The sequence below is a fragment of the Monodon monoceros genome, unplaced genomic scaffold (genome assembly GCF_005190385.1).
Source record: "Monodon monoceros isolate NGI ecotype Baffin Bay Population unplaced genomic scaffold, NGI_Narwhal_1 Super_Scaffold_10, whole genome shotgun sequence".
NCBI lineage: Eukaryota > Metazoa > Chordata > Mammalia > Artiodactyla > Monodontidae > Monodon > Monodon monoceros.
The window spans coordinates 53,439,902-53,457,432 of record NW_021703766.1 but is presented as its reverse complement, the minus strand read 5'-3'; the positions used below and the strand labels follow the sequence as shown (position 1 = coordinate 53,457,432).

Genomic DNA, 17,531 nt, shown 5'->3' with positions numbered 1-17,531 from the left:
GCTCCCTATTTTCATGGTATCTATATGAGATGATGGATGCTTACTAAACATTGTGGTAATTATTTCAATATATGTAAGTCAGAACATGATGCTGTACACCTTAAAATCATACCGTGATGTATGTCACGTACCTCTCAAAACTGGGGATAAAAATGTGGTTTTAAAAGGCAAATAAAACACTAGCAAAAAAGAAAGAACAATGCAATTTATAACAATTAAAATTTTAAACCCTTTTAAAAACTCTTTTTAAAACAGTGGTTGGGTACGGAAATTATCGTATGCCTTAGTCCTCCAGCCTCAAACCCCAAGTTTTGCCCGAGTCTGTGGAACTGAGCAGAGTGTTGGGTTTGTTGTCCTGGCTGAATTAGGAATAGAAAGGAAAAGCTCTTCTGTAGGGTGTCAGTGTGAAATGGCCCATTCTCCCCAGGGAGGGTTTTGTATTTCTCATTCTGGTTTGTAATAGAGAGAGAATTCCAGCTCTTGTTTCCTAAAACTAATTCAACTTCAGGAAGTGTTCCCAGATCAAACTACTGCGCCATAGCTACCACTTGGAGGCCCAAGTTCCCAACCACTGAATTGCTGGAGTCTCAGGAGCGGGACATGCGAGCAACCTGCTGGCAAAAACAGGTGTTTATTGAAACCACTTTTAACTTGTTGGGAGGGAAACATCTGTTTTCCACATCAGTGGCCCACACATCTGTAAGCTTTTACCTTAAAAGTGTTCCAGAAAGTCACTTAAAATCAGCAGTTACTAGGGAAGGGGAAGCACGGCGCTGTCACACGCCCCGCCACCCCAGACCCTTCCCCCCGCTCTCTCTGCGCAGAGCTGGGCTCTCGCCCCGCCCCTAGCCAGTAGCGGCCCGCCCAGAGCCCGCCCCCGGAAGTCCCGCCTGGTCCCTTCGGACGCACTTTCCTCCTGAACCGGAAACGGGGTACACGTGTTGGAGGTCTCGCTACGAAGTATTTCTACTTTGCTGTAAGTGTGTGCTGCGCTGTTCTCCGTATTCTGCCTTCAGGGTCTTGGGAGTGGCTATCAACCTTACACCTCAGCGCCTGGCCCTCCGGCCGAGTAAATCCAGACGCTGTTACAGGTTGGGTATCTCTTCATTTCGGTTGAAATCGGTGCGAGGTTGCCTGTTCTCGTGGCTTTTCTGCCTTCCACGTAGACACCGCGTTTCGCGTCGTTTTCCTTCATAAAACCCTTCAGTACCCCCGCCTTCCGCAATGAGAAGTCCTCTTCCGCAACGTGGATTCGCGCCCCCTAGCCTCGCACTCTCGGTCTTCGGTCCACCGAGACACAGCCTTTCGCGACATTTTCCTGCTTAAAACCCTTCATTACCTCCGCCTGCGCCTTGTAAAGTCCCCTTCTGCGAGGTGGATTCGCGCGCCCGCAGCTTCGCTCTCTCCCGCTGCCGGTGAGGCCGTGTCCTCTCCCTGGCCCTGGGATTCTGGAGAGCCCGCTCCTCTCCTGAGACCCCCTCGCTCCCTCCCAGCCCCTCTGTCCTCGCGTCTCCTCAGGCCGGTCCTTGTGCTCCCCCGGCCTCCCCTTCGTAGCCAGCCCTTCCCCTCAGCCCGCATAGGGGGAGGTGACCTGGGCCAGACGTGTGACACCTAGTGTTCTTCCGTCCCAAATTCCAAATGGTCTCTTCCAGTAGCTGGGCATCTTGTTTATTCTCCATTCCTCTAAATATGTGGGGCAGGGGGATCAGGAGAAGCAGAGACACAGTGACTGACAAGGAGAAAAACTGAGGAGAAAAGAATGAGGGCGGGGCTTCCCTGGTGGCGCAGTGGTTGAGAGTCCGCCCGCCGATGTAGGGGACGCGGGTTCGTGCCCCGGTCCGGGAGCCATGGCCCGTGGGCCATGGCCGCTGGGCCTGCGCGTCCGGAGCCTGTGCTCCGCAGCGGGAGAGGCCGCAACGGTGAGAGGCCCGCGTACCAAAAAAAAAAAAAAAAAAAAAAAGAATCGGGGCGAATCGAAGGGAACGTGAACCATGACTGAGGATCTTGAAGAGGAATAGTAACATAAAATAAATTTAGCCTTGAAAGTCTTGCACTGTGATAAAATATAGAAGTAATTAAAATAGGATCTGCGGGATTGGAGAGCAACGTAGTGGGAGGGACCTAGGATCATTGGCAGGAGGGGGATAACAGTGGAGAGGCAACACATAGCGTGGCGGCGGAAGACAAAAGAGTTGGAACCTTGGTCTTCAGAGCAACATGGTGCCTGGAGAGATAGAAGAAACAAAGATTTCAGGAGCAGAGGAAGAAAACGAGCAGGAAAGAAGCATAGCCACCTGGAGGTGCTAGAGAGTGGGGACAAAGGGAGCATAACAGGGATAGAAAGAGTGTAACCCAAGGGCAGAGAGGGAGCAGAGATGGGGGGAAGAAAGAGACACGAATATCCAGAGATTTAGGGTAATCAGAAAGGTTTTGGGAAAGAGCCATAAGAGGGGAAACAAGTTGCAGAGTGGACTGGACACATGTGAGGGTCGATATAGGAGGGCAAGAATGAGACAGTTTGGGATCTGGGACCTGGCAACCTTTGCTGCAGTGCTTACACCTGGACAAACATCTGGAGCAACAATACAAAGAAAGTAGAAGGAACTAAAAATAACTGTGTGCATGAACAGTTGGGGCAAATTATAAACAATATACAAAGAAACTAAAAACCCAATTGCCACTTCTGAGGTGTTGGGTGCAAAAACAGGATACTGTGCATGCACCCTGCACACCGCTCCAGCCTGACCCCTGGACCCACCCCTGCCTCACTCCATATAAGGGACAAACTTGACCCCTGACCCTGGGAGTGAGCAAGGGATCCTGTTACTTGTTGCTGCATGAGTCCCAATAAAGCCTTGCCTGAATTTCTTGTCTGGACTCTTAGCAATTTCTATTGATAAAGGAGCCCAAAAATCCTGATCCGTAACAAGAACACCAGCAGAGTGGAGGGGAAGAAAAACAGAGACAAAATAGAAAAAGGGAGAAAGATAAAGAGAATGAAATGGAAACGCACAGTAGTGCAGGTAGTGTTGGGGAAACTGGATCCAGATGGAAGGTGAATTGTCTCGATATGGATGATTAAGTTGTGATATGCTGATTTGTGGCTTTAGAATATAGTAAATATAAAATTTGTTTACTTAGGTTTACAGATGAGGATGACAATTGCAAAACTGTCTATAAGATTTGTGCATTTAGTAATTATTTGTATCAGAAGATAACTTCATTATTTATTTATTTTTGGCTGCGTTGGGTCTTCGTTGCTGCTCGCGGGCTTTCTCTGGTTGTGGTGAGCGGGCTTCTCATTGCGGTGGCTTCTCGTTGCGGAGCATGGGCTCTAGGCACGCGGGCTTCAGTATTTGTGGCCCACAGGCTCAGTAGTTGTGGCGAACGGGCTTGGTTCTGTGGCATGTGGGATCTTCCCGGACCGGGGCACGAACCCATGTCCCCTGCATCGGCAGGCGGACTCCCAACCACTGCGCCACCAGGGAAGCCCCAATGATGTTTTATATTAACATTCAAAATCAAGTTTAGCCAGTTAGCCTTATATTTTGTTTTCTTCCTTTTTCTGTGATATGTTAAAATGGCTGTGAGATGATAGGAAGATTTTTCCCTCAGGTCCCTCTTACCTGTTCTGTACAAATGATGAAGGATGGACTAGATTGACTTGGAAGCTTCCAACAGAGTCTCTCTATTCATGATGAAGAAGTTTGCTGAGAGCTTATTTCTCAGCTGACCCCTTACAATGTTTTCTGCACCAACAGCTGTGCTTTTGCAGTGGCCACGCTGCACAGCTTTCAGGATCTCCGTTCCTTGACCAGGCATTGAACCCGAGCCAGGGCAGTGAAAGCCCAGCATCCTAACCACTAGGGCAACTGGAAACTCCCTGTATTTTTAAGTTATTTTAATGTGATTTTTCTGGAAAAGAAGAATTAAATGGCTGGTACCAGTGTGATCTGACCTTGAAAGAGAAGTTTCCATTGCTCAGACCCGTGATAGAAGGTGTTTTAAATAGGATGAGCAATTAGGACAAACTCTTCCCACTTAACCCTTTGGGTGACCTTTTTAGAATTCAGTTACGCCTGATTCTGTTCACTCAACTCAGACTTTCTCATAACTGCCTCAGAGAGCCCACTCGTAACATGGAGGTGATCGACTCCACCAGAAATTCTTCATTTGAGCAACAGAGACCCTTGAAATGATTGGCCCAGTTGGGCGTGAGTTTGTGTGTGGCAGTGCCCAGTTGAATTTAGAGTTTTAATTTTAACTTATTTTATTTTATTTATTTACTTATGGCTGCGTTGGGTCTTCGTTGCTGTGCGCGGACTTTCTCTAGTTGTGGTGAGCGGGGGCTACTCTTAGTTGTAGTGCACAGCCTTCTCATTGCGCTGGCTTCTCTTGTTGTGGAGCATGGGCTCTAGGCACATGGGCTTCAGTAGTTGTGCCATGCGGGCTCAGTAGTTGTGGCACACGGGCTTAATTGCTCGGCAGCATGTGGGATCTTCCCGGACCAGAGCTCGAACCCGTGTCCCCTGCATTGTCAGGCGGATTCATAGTCACTGCGCCACCAGGGAAGCCCCTAATTTTAATTCTCAGTTCTTACACTCAGACCTCCACTGGCTACCGTTTGTCCGCTGGACAAAATCCTGACTCCTCACTGTGGGTACACAGCCCTGTGTCATCCTCAGGACCCTGCCGGGGTCTCCAGCCTCATCCTGGGAGCTTAACCTTTTCTCATGGTCCACTCTGCCCCGGTCACATTCACCTTTTCTTTGTTCCCAAACACCAAAACCTTTTCTGTCTCAGATCTTAGTTCCTTTCTTACCTTCTCCCTTTAAGTCACCATGGGTCAGGCCCTCTGTCCTCCTTCAGGTCTAGGCTCAGGGAGGTCTCCCCAGCCCCTCCTGACAATCTCTTGTCACACTAATGGTTTTATTGTCCCTACATCAATCACCCTCATGAGAAATGCCCTTCTCCATTGATTATTTGGAGTCTTTCCCATTTTCACTTCACTGAAGAGCACACATTTTCCTCTTCTGAGGATGGCTGCAACGTCTCACTCTGGGGATGTGTTTAGAAGCTAGGACTGTGGGATGGGCTGAGTAATCTCCCCTAAGGAGAGACCAGGTGAACAGGGTAGGTGATGAGGGTGGTTCCCATATTTGTTCTGGACATTTCGACTTTAATTGATCCTTACCCCATGTGGCTACTTAATTACTCAAAAGCAAAAAGATGTAGGGAGCTGTAAAAAGCCCTACAAATCTGATGTCCTCATGCAGTGTCCTGAGGTGTCCCTGTGTTTAGTCTCCTGTGTCACTGCTCCCCTGTAGCCCCCAGGTATTCCAGTCTCTGCACATCCAGTGACCAGTCGCCACCTTGGACAGGAGCTTTGCCTTCAAGCATTTCATGTACTCAGAGTCCAGGATAGTGATTTCACTGTGGTAAGTGGGGGGCATAAATCCAGAACCTAAGGGGAATGAAGGAAGTCCCTGTCAAAGAGCTAGCGGACTCCCGACCACTGCGCCACCAGGGAAGCCCTAATTAATCTTTTAATTACCTGTGAGTTGGGAGAACAGGAGACAAGAGACCTGGGGACCCTCTCTCTTTGAGACTTCCTCACTGAATTCCGATGCCTTTGTAACTGAAGTCCATAACGTCCCCAGTTGCTGGTAAATTTTCCCAGGCGGGTCAACTTCTTGACCTCCATACTGAACGCCCGGCATCCTTTGGATGGTTTCTTGTGAATATTCCTGTTGCGATGCCTTTGCAGACAGATACTTGTGCCTTTTAGCCCTCTTTGCCCGTGTTTGCATGAGGAGAGGTGGAAAAATGGGGAAATTGAAGGGGGCCCTGCAGGGTTCTGTAGGCTGGATATGGCAGCAAGGGCAAGCATCAAGATGAGCCCCATGAATGGTGTGTTCAGCTGTCCCTTTGGTCTCAAGGGGTTTGTGGCAAGGGATGTGTCAATTCTGGCTGGAGCACCTGGAATTGGGTTTATGGGTAGTTGTGGGTGCATTGCATGGTTTGAGGTGCCATAGTGTCTTAGCTCAGGTTCCCTGGGACCTAGCTGCTGAGACTGAGGTTTCCATGCATTGGTTTATTTGGATATTTCATGGTTATACCTGGGGATGAATGAAGGCAGTGGATTTAGGCAGAGAAAAACATTTTTCTCCAGTGTTGTGAGAAGTATGGCCTGAGCTGAGCCCACAGGGATCTTTGGGTGCATGAGGATGGGTGCCTTGTCCTCAGTCTATTCATCTAGAGGGTGCCCTACAGCCTCCACACCACAGGTGACTTCTGTTGGGTCTTTTGGATGGTGTAGAATCATTGTGCGATTGTTAGAGTAATACAGGGAAAATTTCAGTGATCGTGTTGTGAGTTATCTTTGGTATTTTTAAGTATTTTGGGTCCCAAATGAAGAAAGTTTTAGATGCACTGTGAAAGATACAAAAGAGAATTTGGAGTGTTTCCGTGGGAGATTTGGGGTTATCACTGGGGCATGTGCACCATTGGAAACATCTTTCTTTTATATATAGTTTTTTTGGAGATGACAGTGTTTGGTCTGTGGTCATGGTGAAGGAAAATATATGTAGTTTTCCCTCAGGCGTGATTTATTGAAGTAGAATGTTTTCTCGTATTTTATAGTAGGATGAGTTGATACAGATTGTACGGAGACTGTGTTGGACCCCATGAGAGTTTGTAAGTTCATTTGAGTCCAGAAGGAAAATTATGAGTACTAAGCTTTGAATGGCAAAAGGTTTTCGTTAGGGATATTCTGCTAGGTATGTGTCTGTGGACACAACTTGAGAGGGGCCATTAAGTTCTCTGATGTAGTGAAAGATTTTTCCAAGAATCAGAGGGCAAGTAGCACCACAGTGATCTGCAGCCCAGAGGCTCATCCTTGGGAAGCTGTAGCTGCTACTTTCTGGCTGCCAGGTCAGTGCTGGTTCCTCTACTGTCCTCTCCCTACCTGTGTGAAAATGCACACGCACACACACACATACACGCATGCCCAATACACAGAACAGGGAACCCTTGTGCTTTGTTGGTGGGAATGTAAGTGTTAGGGCTTTTATTGAAGACAGTATGGAGTTTCCTTAATAAAATAAACATAGAACAGGCACACAGTCTATGACACCCACGTCTGACTACATATCCAAATGAAATCACATCATTATAGTGAGGTCAATATTTGTACTCCAATGAATATTATTGCATTATTCAAAACAGCCAAGATGTAGAAAGAACTAAAATGCCTGTTGGCAAATGAATGGATATAGAAAATACATGTCAGCCATAAATGATGACATTGTGACAAAAAAGAAAGGTATTATATATGGAAACTAGAAATGTCAAACTCATAGAGCCATAGAGTATAAAGGCTGTTAGAGTGTAAGTCCCAGAGAGATCCTATGTCTAGTCCGCAGTCCCTCAAAGGATGAATATGCATCTTTCAGCCTTTTAGTTTGTCTTCTGTGGGTAGATCACATGGTTTCATCGTATAATATCTGACCTACAAATCTTGTATTTTGTTTTGCTCTTGTACTGCTCTGTCAAGTTGGGGAAGGTATACTCTTCTTGATTTCATATTCTCCTAAGTTGGCATGATTTTACCTCTGAAACTTGTTTTGGAAATACCTAGTCCTAGGGTCTGAAATTTTATCCAGTTTCTCTGCTGTGATAAGCCACTCTTAGTTAATGCACAACTTCAGGTGGACTCTCCATCGTGTGGATTTGCTGGGTAACAGAAATTTTTGATGTAGAACAGTTTCCCTCATATGTTGTAATATTTTCCTGCAGCGTACAAAATCACCATTTCAAGCTATGTAGTGGAGTGGTCAGCATGTTCTAGGATATGAGACAGAAAGTATCAACAGAGCCTGGCTGATAAGTCTTTCCAAAGGTTTTTTTCTGATTTTGAGGAATATCACAAACCATTTCTCAAGGGCAGTGACTCTTAGATTGTACGGAGACTGTGTTGGACCCCATGAGAGTTTGTAAGTTCATTCCTTCAAGAGATACCATTGGGATTTACTAGGGATTGGGTTGACTCTGTTGATTGCTTTGGGTAGTATTTACATCTAGAAAATATTGACTACCAATTAATGAACTTGGGATATCTTTGCATTGTGTCCTTTCGAATATTTTTCAGCTGTGTTTTCAGTTTACAGTGTACAAATCTTTCCCTTTAAATGTCAGCTTATTCCAAGTATTTTACTTATTTCTTTGATGTTATGGTTAATAGAGTTGTTTCTGAATTTCCTTGTTTTTTTTTTTTTTTAAGGAGTTTTTTTTTTTGGTTGTTTTTTTGTGCCACACAGCACTGCTTGAGGGATCTCAGTTTCCCGATCAGGGATTGAACCCGGACCACAGCAGTGAAAGCGCCAAATCCTAACTGCTCGACCCCAGGGAACCAGGGATCTCCCCCTGAATTTCCTTCTTGATTGTTCATTTTTAATTTATAGAAACACAACTGATTTTATTTGTTCATTTTATCTCATAATTTTTCTGACTTCCTTCATTATTTCTAGCAGGTTTATTTTGCAGAACCTTCAGGGTTTTCTACATACTAGAACATGTTGTTCGTCAACAGAGATAATTTTGCTTCCTTTTTTATTTGGATACCGTTTATTTACTTATTTTTTTCTGCCTATGTGTTCCTGCTAGACTTTCTAGTAATTCGTTTTTAGAAACAGTGAGAGCAGATATCCTTGTGTTGTTCCTGATCTTAGAGGAAAATCTGTTGAGTATGATGTTAGCCATGGGCTGTTACTATACGTCCTTAATGTTGAGGAATTTTTGTCTATTTTTAGTTTATTGAGTGTTGTTATCATAAAAGACTGTTGACATTTGTCAACTGCTTTTTCTGCATCAGTAGAGATGATCATGTTGTCTTTTTCTTTCATTCTGTTAACATGCTGTTTTACATTGAATGATTTCCATATGTTGAACCATCCTTATATTTTAAAAATACATTCCCATTAGCCATGGTATATAATCGTTTTAATGTGCTATTGAGTTGTTAGGTATAATGTGTAGAGTTTTTTCATAGCTTCTTTATATCATTTTGATGTATTCATGTTCTGTAGTAATATCCCCTATTTCATTTGAAATTAGTAGTTTTATTTATTGTGAACAGAGGAGGGACAAATTATTTGTGACAGAAGCTGCAGTATCATATATTGTAATAATTTCCTATTAATTATCACCCTGTGAGATTATACATGTCTGCCCTCTGATAACAAGGTTGGCTGCTTGACTTAGGCAACCCTTACTTCCCTTTGAGAGGATTGTACTTCCTTGCCCATTTATGCCTTTTGAGTTCCTCCTGGGCCAATTTGGTGTGAGTAGAATGGCGTGTTTCAACCTGAAATCAAAGCTTTCAGAGCTTTTATTTGCTTCATATAACCCTGTCTTCTCTCTACTGCAAGAATGGTCTTGGATAGACTGAAATTTTACCGGGAATGACAAAATCAAATTATTGAAAGAAGCAAGAGGTGAATAATGATTCATATAATATAGGGAAGCAATCAGTGTTTCTTGTTGTAAGCCATTGAGAATTCAGGAATATTTGTTACCATAGCAAAACTTGTAGACAGTTAACTGGTACACTTTCAATGACCTTTTCTTTTTCCATACCCATCTTAACCTCCCAAAGTCAAGGTTATAGGTGAGAACTCATTATCTCCAGTAATTACTCCACCTTTAACCCTTGGATTCACTTCCTAAATTATTACCCTTATTCCTTCTCATATATTGCCTCTTGCCATTAGAACATGCATTTACTCTTTTTAAAAAACTATTTATTTATTTATTTAGGCTGCGCCATATCTTAGTTGCGGCACGCGGGATCTTCGTTGTGGCATGCGGGATCTTTTAGTTACGGCATGTGGACTTCTTAGTTGCGGCATGCATGCGGGATCTAGTTCCCCAACCAGGGATGGAACCTGGGCCCCTGCATTGGGAGCTCAGAGTCTTACCCACTGGACCACCAGGAAAGTCCCGCATTTATTCTTATTTATTTATTTTTAACATCTTTATGGAGTATAATTGCTTTACAATGGTGTGTTAGTTTCTGCTGTATAACAAAGTGAATCAGCTATATGTATACATATATCCCCATATCCCCTCCCTGTTGTGTGTCCGTCCCACCCTCCCTATTCCACCCCTCTAGCTGGTCACAAAGCACCGAGCTGATCTCCCTGTGCTATGTGGCTGCTTCCCACTAGCTATCTATTTTACATTTGGTAGTGTAGATATGTCCGTGCCACTCTCTCACTTCGTCCCTGCTTACCCTTCCCCCTTCCTGTGTCCTCAAGTCCATTCTCTACGTCTGCATCTTTATTCCTGTCCTGCCCCTAGGTTCTTCAGAACCTTTTTTTTTTTTTAGATTCCATATATACGTGTTAGCATATGGTATTTGTTTTTCTCTTTCTGACTTACTTCACTCTGTATGACAGACTCTAGGTCCATCCACCTCATTACAAATAACTCAATTTCATTTCTTTTTATGGCTGAGTAATATTCCATTATATATATGTGCCACATCTTCTTTATCCATTCATCTGCCGATGGACACTTAGGTTGCTTCCAAGTCCTGGCTATTGTAAATAGTGCTGCAGTGAACATTGTGGTACATGACTCTTTTTGAACTATGATTTTCTCAGGGTATATGCCCAGTAGTGGGATTGCTGAGTTGTATGGTAGTTCTATTTTTAGTTTTTTAAGGAGCCTCCATACTTATTTATTTCTATTGAAGTATAGCTGATGTACCATGTTGTGTTAGTTTCAGATGTACAGTAAAGTGATTCAGATATATATATTCTGTTTTGGATTCTAATCCATTATAGGATATTACAAGATATTGATTTTAGTTCCCTGTGCTGTACAGTAGGTATTTGTTTTTTGTCTATTTGATATATAGTGCTGTATATCTGTTAATCCCAAACTCTAATTTATTCCTCCCCCACTTTCCCCTTTGGTAATGATAAGTTTGTTTTCTATGTTTTTGAGTTTATTTCTGTTTTGTAAATAAGTACACTTGTATAGTAGATTCATTTGTTTTTAATTCAATTGCAAATATATTACGTTCACTGTCTAACTACCCTTAAAGGGCTTTGTGTTTTCAGTTATAAAACTTCGAACTGGTTTATCATGATCAAATATTTGTAAATAATCTCACTGAAATTGCCCTATTTCATGGTGCCGCCTTCATCTGAATGAGAAAGCCTCAGAACTGGATGAGCTCAGTTAAGACTAAATTTTGGTCTGAAAATATCCTCTAGGATTTTGTTCAGTTTATGGTTCATAGATTTCTGACTTGGTGATTTAGAGCAACATATTTCAGCACTTAATGATTTCTCTTGTATGTGACAGGGAGAGTCACAACACAGGCACAATGAGTATGAAGGGTCCTTCAATGCCATCCAAAGTCATAAACGCTAAGGTTCCTGGGCAAGTTTGTTATTACCAGTATTAGTTTAAATTTTCTAATATTCCTTTATTCAAATATAACACATGTATTTATTATTTTTTGAATTTCGCTTGATGTCATATTACGGAGTGAAAATGTTAGACTTTACTTAAACTCTGTAACTTGAAAATATCAAAGGTTAAAGAGCTCCTTTTCTGCTAAAGGAAACAGCTTACTTAGCTAAGACTACACCTCCCTGTCAATTTCAGTATGACTCATGATAGCTCCCTTGTTTCCTTAGGAACCAGCCAGATAGGAATACTCCAAATTCCCAGCCTCAGTGTCATTCTCAGTTGTCCTCAGTGATCACTGGGTACAGTGACCGTTACCATGATTTTTGTGTGTGTGTGTGTGTGTGTGTTATGCGGGCTTCTCACTGCTGCGGCCTCTCCCGTTGCGGAGCACAGGCCCCAGACGCGCAGGCCCAGCGGCCATGGCCCACGGGCCCAGCCGCTTCGCGGCATGTGGGATCCTCCCGGACCGGGGCACGAACCCGTGTCCCCTGCATTGGCAGGCGGACTCTCAACCACTGCGCCACCAGAGAAGCCCCGTAACCATGATTTAATCAAAATTTAGTATGCTTGTCTCCCCTCCCAAGGTCACTATTTTAGACCGCTTTTGAGCATTGTAATTCAGAACAACAGCACTGCCTGAACATCTCCTCCAAGTAGGAGACTTTAGTGTAAAACATCCCCTGAGAATGTAGCCTCAGGCCACCTAATCATCCACTCTTCCATATGGGGGCTTTCCTACCTTGTTGACCTCTGGGTGTAAAAGAAAAACTGTTCATTGGTCTGACTTTTTTTTTTTTTGCGGTACGCGGGCCTCTCACTGTTGTGGCCTCTCCCGTTGTGGAGCACAGGCTCCGGACGCGCAGGCTCAGCGGCCATGGCTCACGGGCGCAGCCGCTCCGCGGCATGTGGGATCTTCCTGGACCGGGACACGAACCCGTGTCCCCTGCATCGGCAGGTGGACTCTCAACCACTGTGGCACCAGGGAAGCCCTGCAGAAGCTCTTTATCGGAGGTTTGAGCTTTGAAACAACTGATGAGTGTCTGAGGAGCCATTCTGAGCGGCGGGGAATGCTCACACATTGTGTGGCAACGAGGGATCCAAACACCAAGCGCTGCAGAGGCTTCGGGGTTGTCACATATGCCACTGTGGAGGAGGTGGATGCAGTCATGAATGCAAGGCCACACAAGGTGGATGGAAGAGTTGTGGAACCAAAAAGGGCTGTCTCAAGAGAAGATTCTCAAAGACCTGGTGCCCACTTAACTGTGAAAAAGATTTTTGTTGGTGGCATTAAAGAAGATGCTGAAGAACATCACCTAAGAGATTATTTTGAACAGTATGGGAAAACTGAAGTGACTGAAATCATGACTGACCAAGGTAGTGGCAAAAAGAGAGGCTTTGCTTTCGTAACCTTTGACGACCATGACTCTGTAGACAAGACTGTCAGTCAGAAATACCACACGGTGAATAGCCACAACTGTGACGTAAGGAAAGCCCTATCTAAGCAAGAGATGGCTAGTTCCTCATCCAGCCAAAGAGGTCGAAGTGGTTCTGGAAACTTTGGTGGTGGTCGTGGAGGGGGTTTTGGTGCGAATGACAGGTTTGGTTGTGGAGGAGACTTCAGTGGCCGAGGTGCCTTTGGTGGCAGCCACGGTGGCGGGGGATATGGTGGCAGTGGGGATGGCTATAATGGGTTCGGTAATGATGGAAGCCATTTTGGAGGTGGTGGAAGCTACAATGATTCTGGCAGTTACAACAAACAATCTGCAAATTTTGGACCCATGAAAGGAGGAAACTTTGGAGGCAGAAGTGCTGGCCCCTGTGGTGGTGGAGACCAATACTCTGCCAAACCACAAAACCAAGGTGGCTGTGGCGGTTCCAGCAGCAGCAGGAGCTGTGGTGGGGGCAGAAGGTTTTAACTACTCTCGGGAAACAAAGCTTAGCAGGAGAGGAGAGACAGAGAAGTGACGGGGAAACTCCAGGTTACAAAAGATTTGTGAACTCAGCCAAGCACAGTGGTGGCAGGGCCTAGCTGCTACAAAGAAGACATGTTTTAGACAGTACTCGTGTGTGGGGAAAAAAAACTCAAGGACTGTATTTGTGACTAATTGTATAACAGGTTATTTTATTTTATTTATTTATTTTTTGCGGTACGCGGGCCTCTCACTGTTGTGGCCTCTCCCGTTGCGGGGCACAGGCTCCGGACGCGCAGGCTCAGCGGCCATGGCTCACGGGCCCAGCCGCTCCACGGCATGTGGGATCTTCCCGGACCGGGGCACGAACCTGTGTCTCCAGCATCGGCAGGCGGACTCTCAACCACTGCGCCACCAGGGAAGCCCTAACAGGTTACTTTAGTTTCTGTTCTGTGGAAAGTGTAAAGCATTCCAACAAAGGGTTTTAATGTAGATTTTTTTTTTTTTTTGCACCCATGCTGTTGATTGCTAAATGTAATAGTCTGATCATGACGCTGAATAAATGTGTGTGTTTTTTTAAATGTGCTGTGTAGTTAGTCTACTCTGAAGCCATTTTGGTAAACTACCCCAGCAGTGTGACGTTAGAATTCCTTCAGGGTGGTGCCAGGTTCCATTCAAAGTTTATTTACAACCTGCTTTGGTGGAGAAACTATGAACTGACCGTTACTGTGTCGTGACCTAGAATTCACCATTAAAAGGGTCACCCAAGCAAAGTCATGGAGTTTTTTGGTTATTAATATGATTGTTGGCACATCCTGTGCAATATATCTAAATTGAATTATGGTACCAGATAAAGTTATAGATGGGAATGAAGCTTGTGTATCATCCATTATCATGTGTAATCAACAAATGATTTAATACCCTCTTAAAAAGAAATTCGCCCTTTTAATGGTTATATGATCAATTGTTATCTATAGTTTTACAGTGGCTGTTGAATGACTCTGTAGGTATTTTGTGAAAAAGCAGGGAAGAATGATGAAATCCTTTATGCGCAGGGATTGGTAGTATTGTCAGGGAAAATACGAAAAGGTAGGGAATGAGCGTGAGGATATGTTGCTCCAAACCTTAACTCCTCTGGCTGAGCTAGCTGTCCCAGCTGCTCTGACAATTATGCCACTATATACACCCCTTCCACCACTTTCCATTCCTATCCAGCCCGTATTCCTTACACTGAGGCCCAGGACAGCCCCTCCTTATAGGGATCAGTTAGAAAATCCTGTCTTAGTTTCAGGGGTACGGGGACTTGGTCTGGTATTGTCATCTAAGACCCGACAGGGCACCCAATTTGGGCCAGGAGCCATTTCTGGGACGGGCAGTTCCCCTTACGCCGTTATCTCATAGGGGGCGTAAATACAAATGAATATCCGGCTGGGTTTCTCAGACTTGTTTAATTGGAAAGATTGCAGTCCTCATAAGATCGCAGCCCTCCTTATAGGGAGGATCCCCTACACCCGAAGCCCACTTGGAAGCACCCACAGCTGAACCGAATTGGGACCCCACTCAGGGAAGAAGGCCCTTATTAGAGCATCACTCATTAGTGCACCTTGGCAGGGCCTTGAAAAGGGAAACCAAAGCAAAAGAGTTTGAGCAACATTCAGCAAAACAAATGAAGACCTCTCTGAAAGTTTGGAAAGGATTTATCAGGCCTACAGACGTCATACTAATGCAGATCCTGAGGCCCCTGAAAATATTAGAATAGTACATTCGACCTTTTGGGGCAAAGTGCCTCCAATATCAGGAGAAAGTTGGAAAAATTAGATGGTACATTTGGAGTGAACCCTCCTCAATTGGTAGATGTTGCTTTTAAAGTGTTCAACAGGGAACAACAGAAAAATGAAGATGCAAAACGACGCGCCACTCTTTTGACAGTGGCATTGGATTCCCGGAAGGCGAGTAACCTGAAGAGAGGTGAGCGCCCACTGGGGAAGGAACAATGTGCTTACTGGAAGGAGGGGGAACGTTGGAGAAGATTGCCCTCGGCTAAAACAGAAGAAGAACAATAAAAGACAAGAACCTCTCTTGGTAGAAAGAGAGGAACACTGAATGAAGAGGCCCAGGGGCTCCTTTGGACTTGAGGCACCTAATTCCCCACAGAAGTTGGGGGTGAAATTGACAGTGGGGAATGAGCTGATTAACTTTCTTTTTTTTAAAAAAATAAAATTAAATATTTATTTATTTATGGCTGTGTTGGGTCTTCGTTTCTTTCTGTGCGAGGGCTTTCTCTAGTTGCGGCAAGTGGGGGCCACTCTTCATCGCGGTGTGCGGGCTTCTCACTACTGCGGCCTCTCTTGTTGCGGAGCACAGGTTCCAGATGCACAGGCTCAGTAGCTGTGGCTCACGGGCCTAGTTGCTCTGCGGCCTGTGGGATTTTCCCAGACCAGGGCTCGAACCTGTGTCCCCTGCATTGGCAGGCAGATTCTCCACCACTGTGCCACCAGGGAAGCCCTGATTAACTTTCTGATAGACCTCACCGTGAAGTTTTTCCACCAGAATAGCTTGACATCGGAGTCCCACCAGAACACGCTTTAATTTAAGCCTACAGATGGGGCTCATGAAAATCCCTGGAAAGGAGACAAAGCTCTTTCCCGCAAGGTCTTAAAAATAACCCAAAGACTGCTGTCAGACCTCCACAGATGGGGACTCAACACAGAGGAAACTGCCCAACCCAGGACTGAAAAACAGACTGTCCTCAAATGCCTTGAACTGCAAGAAATTTCAGATAACCTGCTAGTGTTTGTGTGGACACTTTTTCAGGATGGGTGGAAGCATGTCCCACAGACAGAAAATCTCTGAAGTGGTTAAAGCCCTTCTAAGGGATATTATCCCCGGATTTGGAAGAAGGCATTAAAACTGCATTCATCCTGGAGACCATAATCAACAGGAAAAACCAAGAAAATTAATCATACATTAAAAAGGAACATCGCTAAAACATGTCAAGAGACACTGAATTTGGGATGAGGCCTTGCCAGTTGCTCTGCTATGGATCAGTGGCTCCCAGAAGCAGGCTTAAATTAAGCCACTAGAATACTGTATGGCAGGCCTTGCAGGTGTGTTCCCAGGCAGGCGAATCTATAAATGCTAAAGACCTAGCAGTGGCCAATCACATTAAAACTTTGGGCTCTATTTATTCATGAGTATACCTCCAACAGGTCTGCCCATCCAACCGAAGTAGATGGGAATTCCATCTCCATTGCCCATTGGAGAAGGGGCAACCAATTTGTTTAATTGTGTCCAAAGAAATAGCACCAGAATTTAGTATATGTATTGAACGGGAACCCAAACCCCAAGTTCCGTTACGAATTAGCCAAGAAACTGCTAAGAGGTTTCATCAGGTTTAAATAGTTGTAGATAAAAAGGACTAACTAAAGATTCTAAGGAATATTCCTCACCTCTGTTCAGCAGAAGGGTCTTCATTCCTTTTCCCACAAGATTGTGGGATGGAAATTGACAGTGGGGAATTGTAATAGGGAAGAACACTTTGTATTCTATTACAAGTTCATCACTGAAGGGATGTTGCCTAGAAGCTTAAATTATACATAATGGCCCATCTCTGGGAACCCTGCCTCCCAGGTCATGAGCCTTAAGGTAAAATACCTTCGTTTAGCTCAAAGGAAACCTCCTGACCAGGCCCACCTGTGAATGACTGCAGGGAGGAAGAAATTGACACATCCCCCTCTGGAGGCTGATGGAAACCAGGAAGTGTTTGACTTTACTGCCTCCCCTTTTAGTATAAAAGGAGCCTGAATTCTAACTCAGGCAAGATGGTTCTTTGGGGGCATGAGCCCACCATCTTCTTGGTTTGCTGTCTTTCTGAATAAAGTCGTTACTCCTTGTCCCAACGACTCGTCTGTTGATCGTTGGCCTGTTATGTGGCGAGCAGTAGGGGCTTAGACTCAGTAACAAAAGAACAATGTAATTTATATCAGTTTTTAAAAATGTATTGCTCTTTTTAAAGCAATGGTTAGTAAAAATGTTTTTAATTTAAAAATTAAAAAAAAATTTTTAAAAAGAGTAATCATTACTGACAGAAGTTATCACATACCTTAGTCCTCCAGTCTCAGACCCTGTTTTTTTTTT

General features: G+C 44.6%; 1 protein-coding gene across 1 annotated transcript; it reads left to right on the top strand.

The window, feature by feature from the left end:
* Positions 1-600: 600 nt before the first annotated feature.
* Positions 601-13,400, top strand: LOC114903503 (heterogeneous nuclear ribonucleoprotein A1-like). Its single transcript, XM_029236336.1, has 3 exons — positions 601-699; positions 850-1,091; positions 12,467-13,400. Exons 1-3 carry the CDS (start codon positions 601-603, stop codon positions 13,398-13,400), a joined length of 1,275 nt encoding a protein of 424 aa, XP_029092169.1.
* Positions 13,401-17,531: the final 4,131 nt, after the last annotated feature.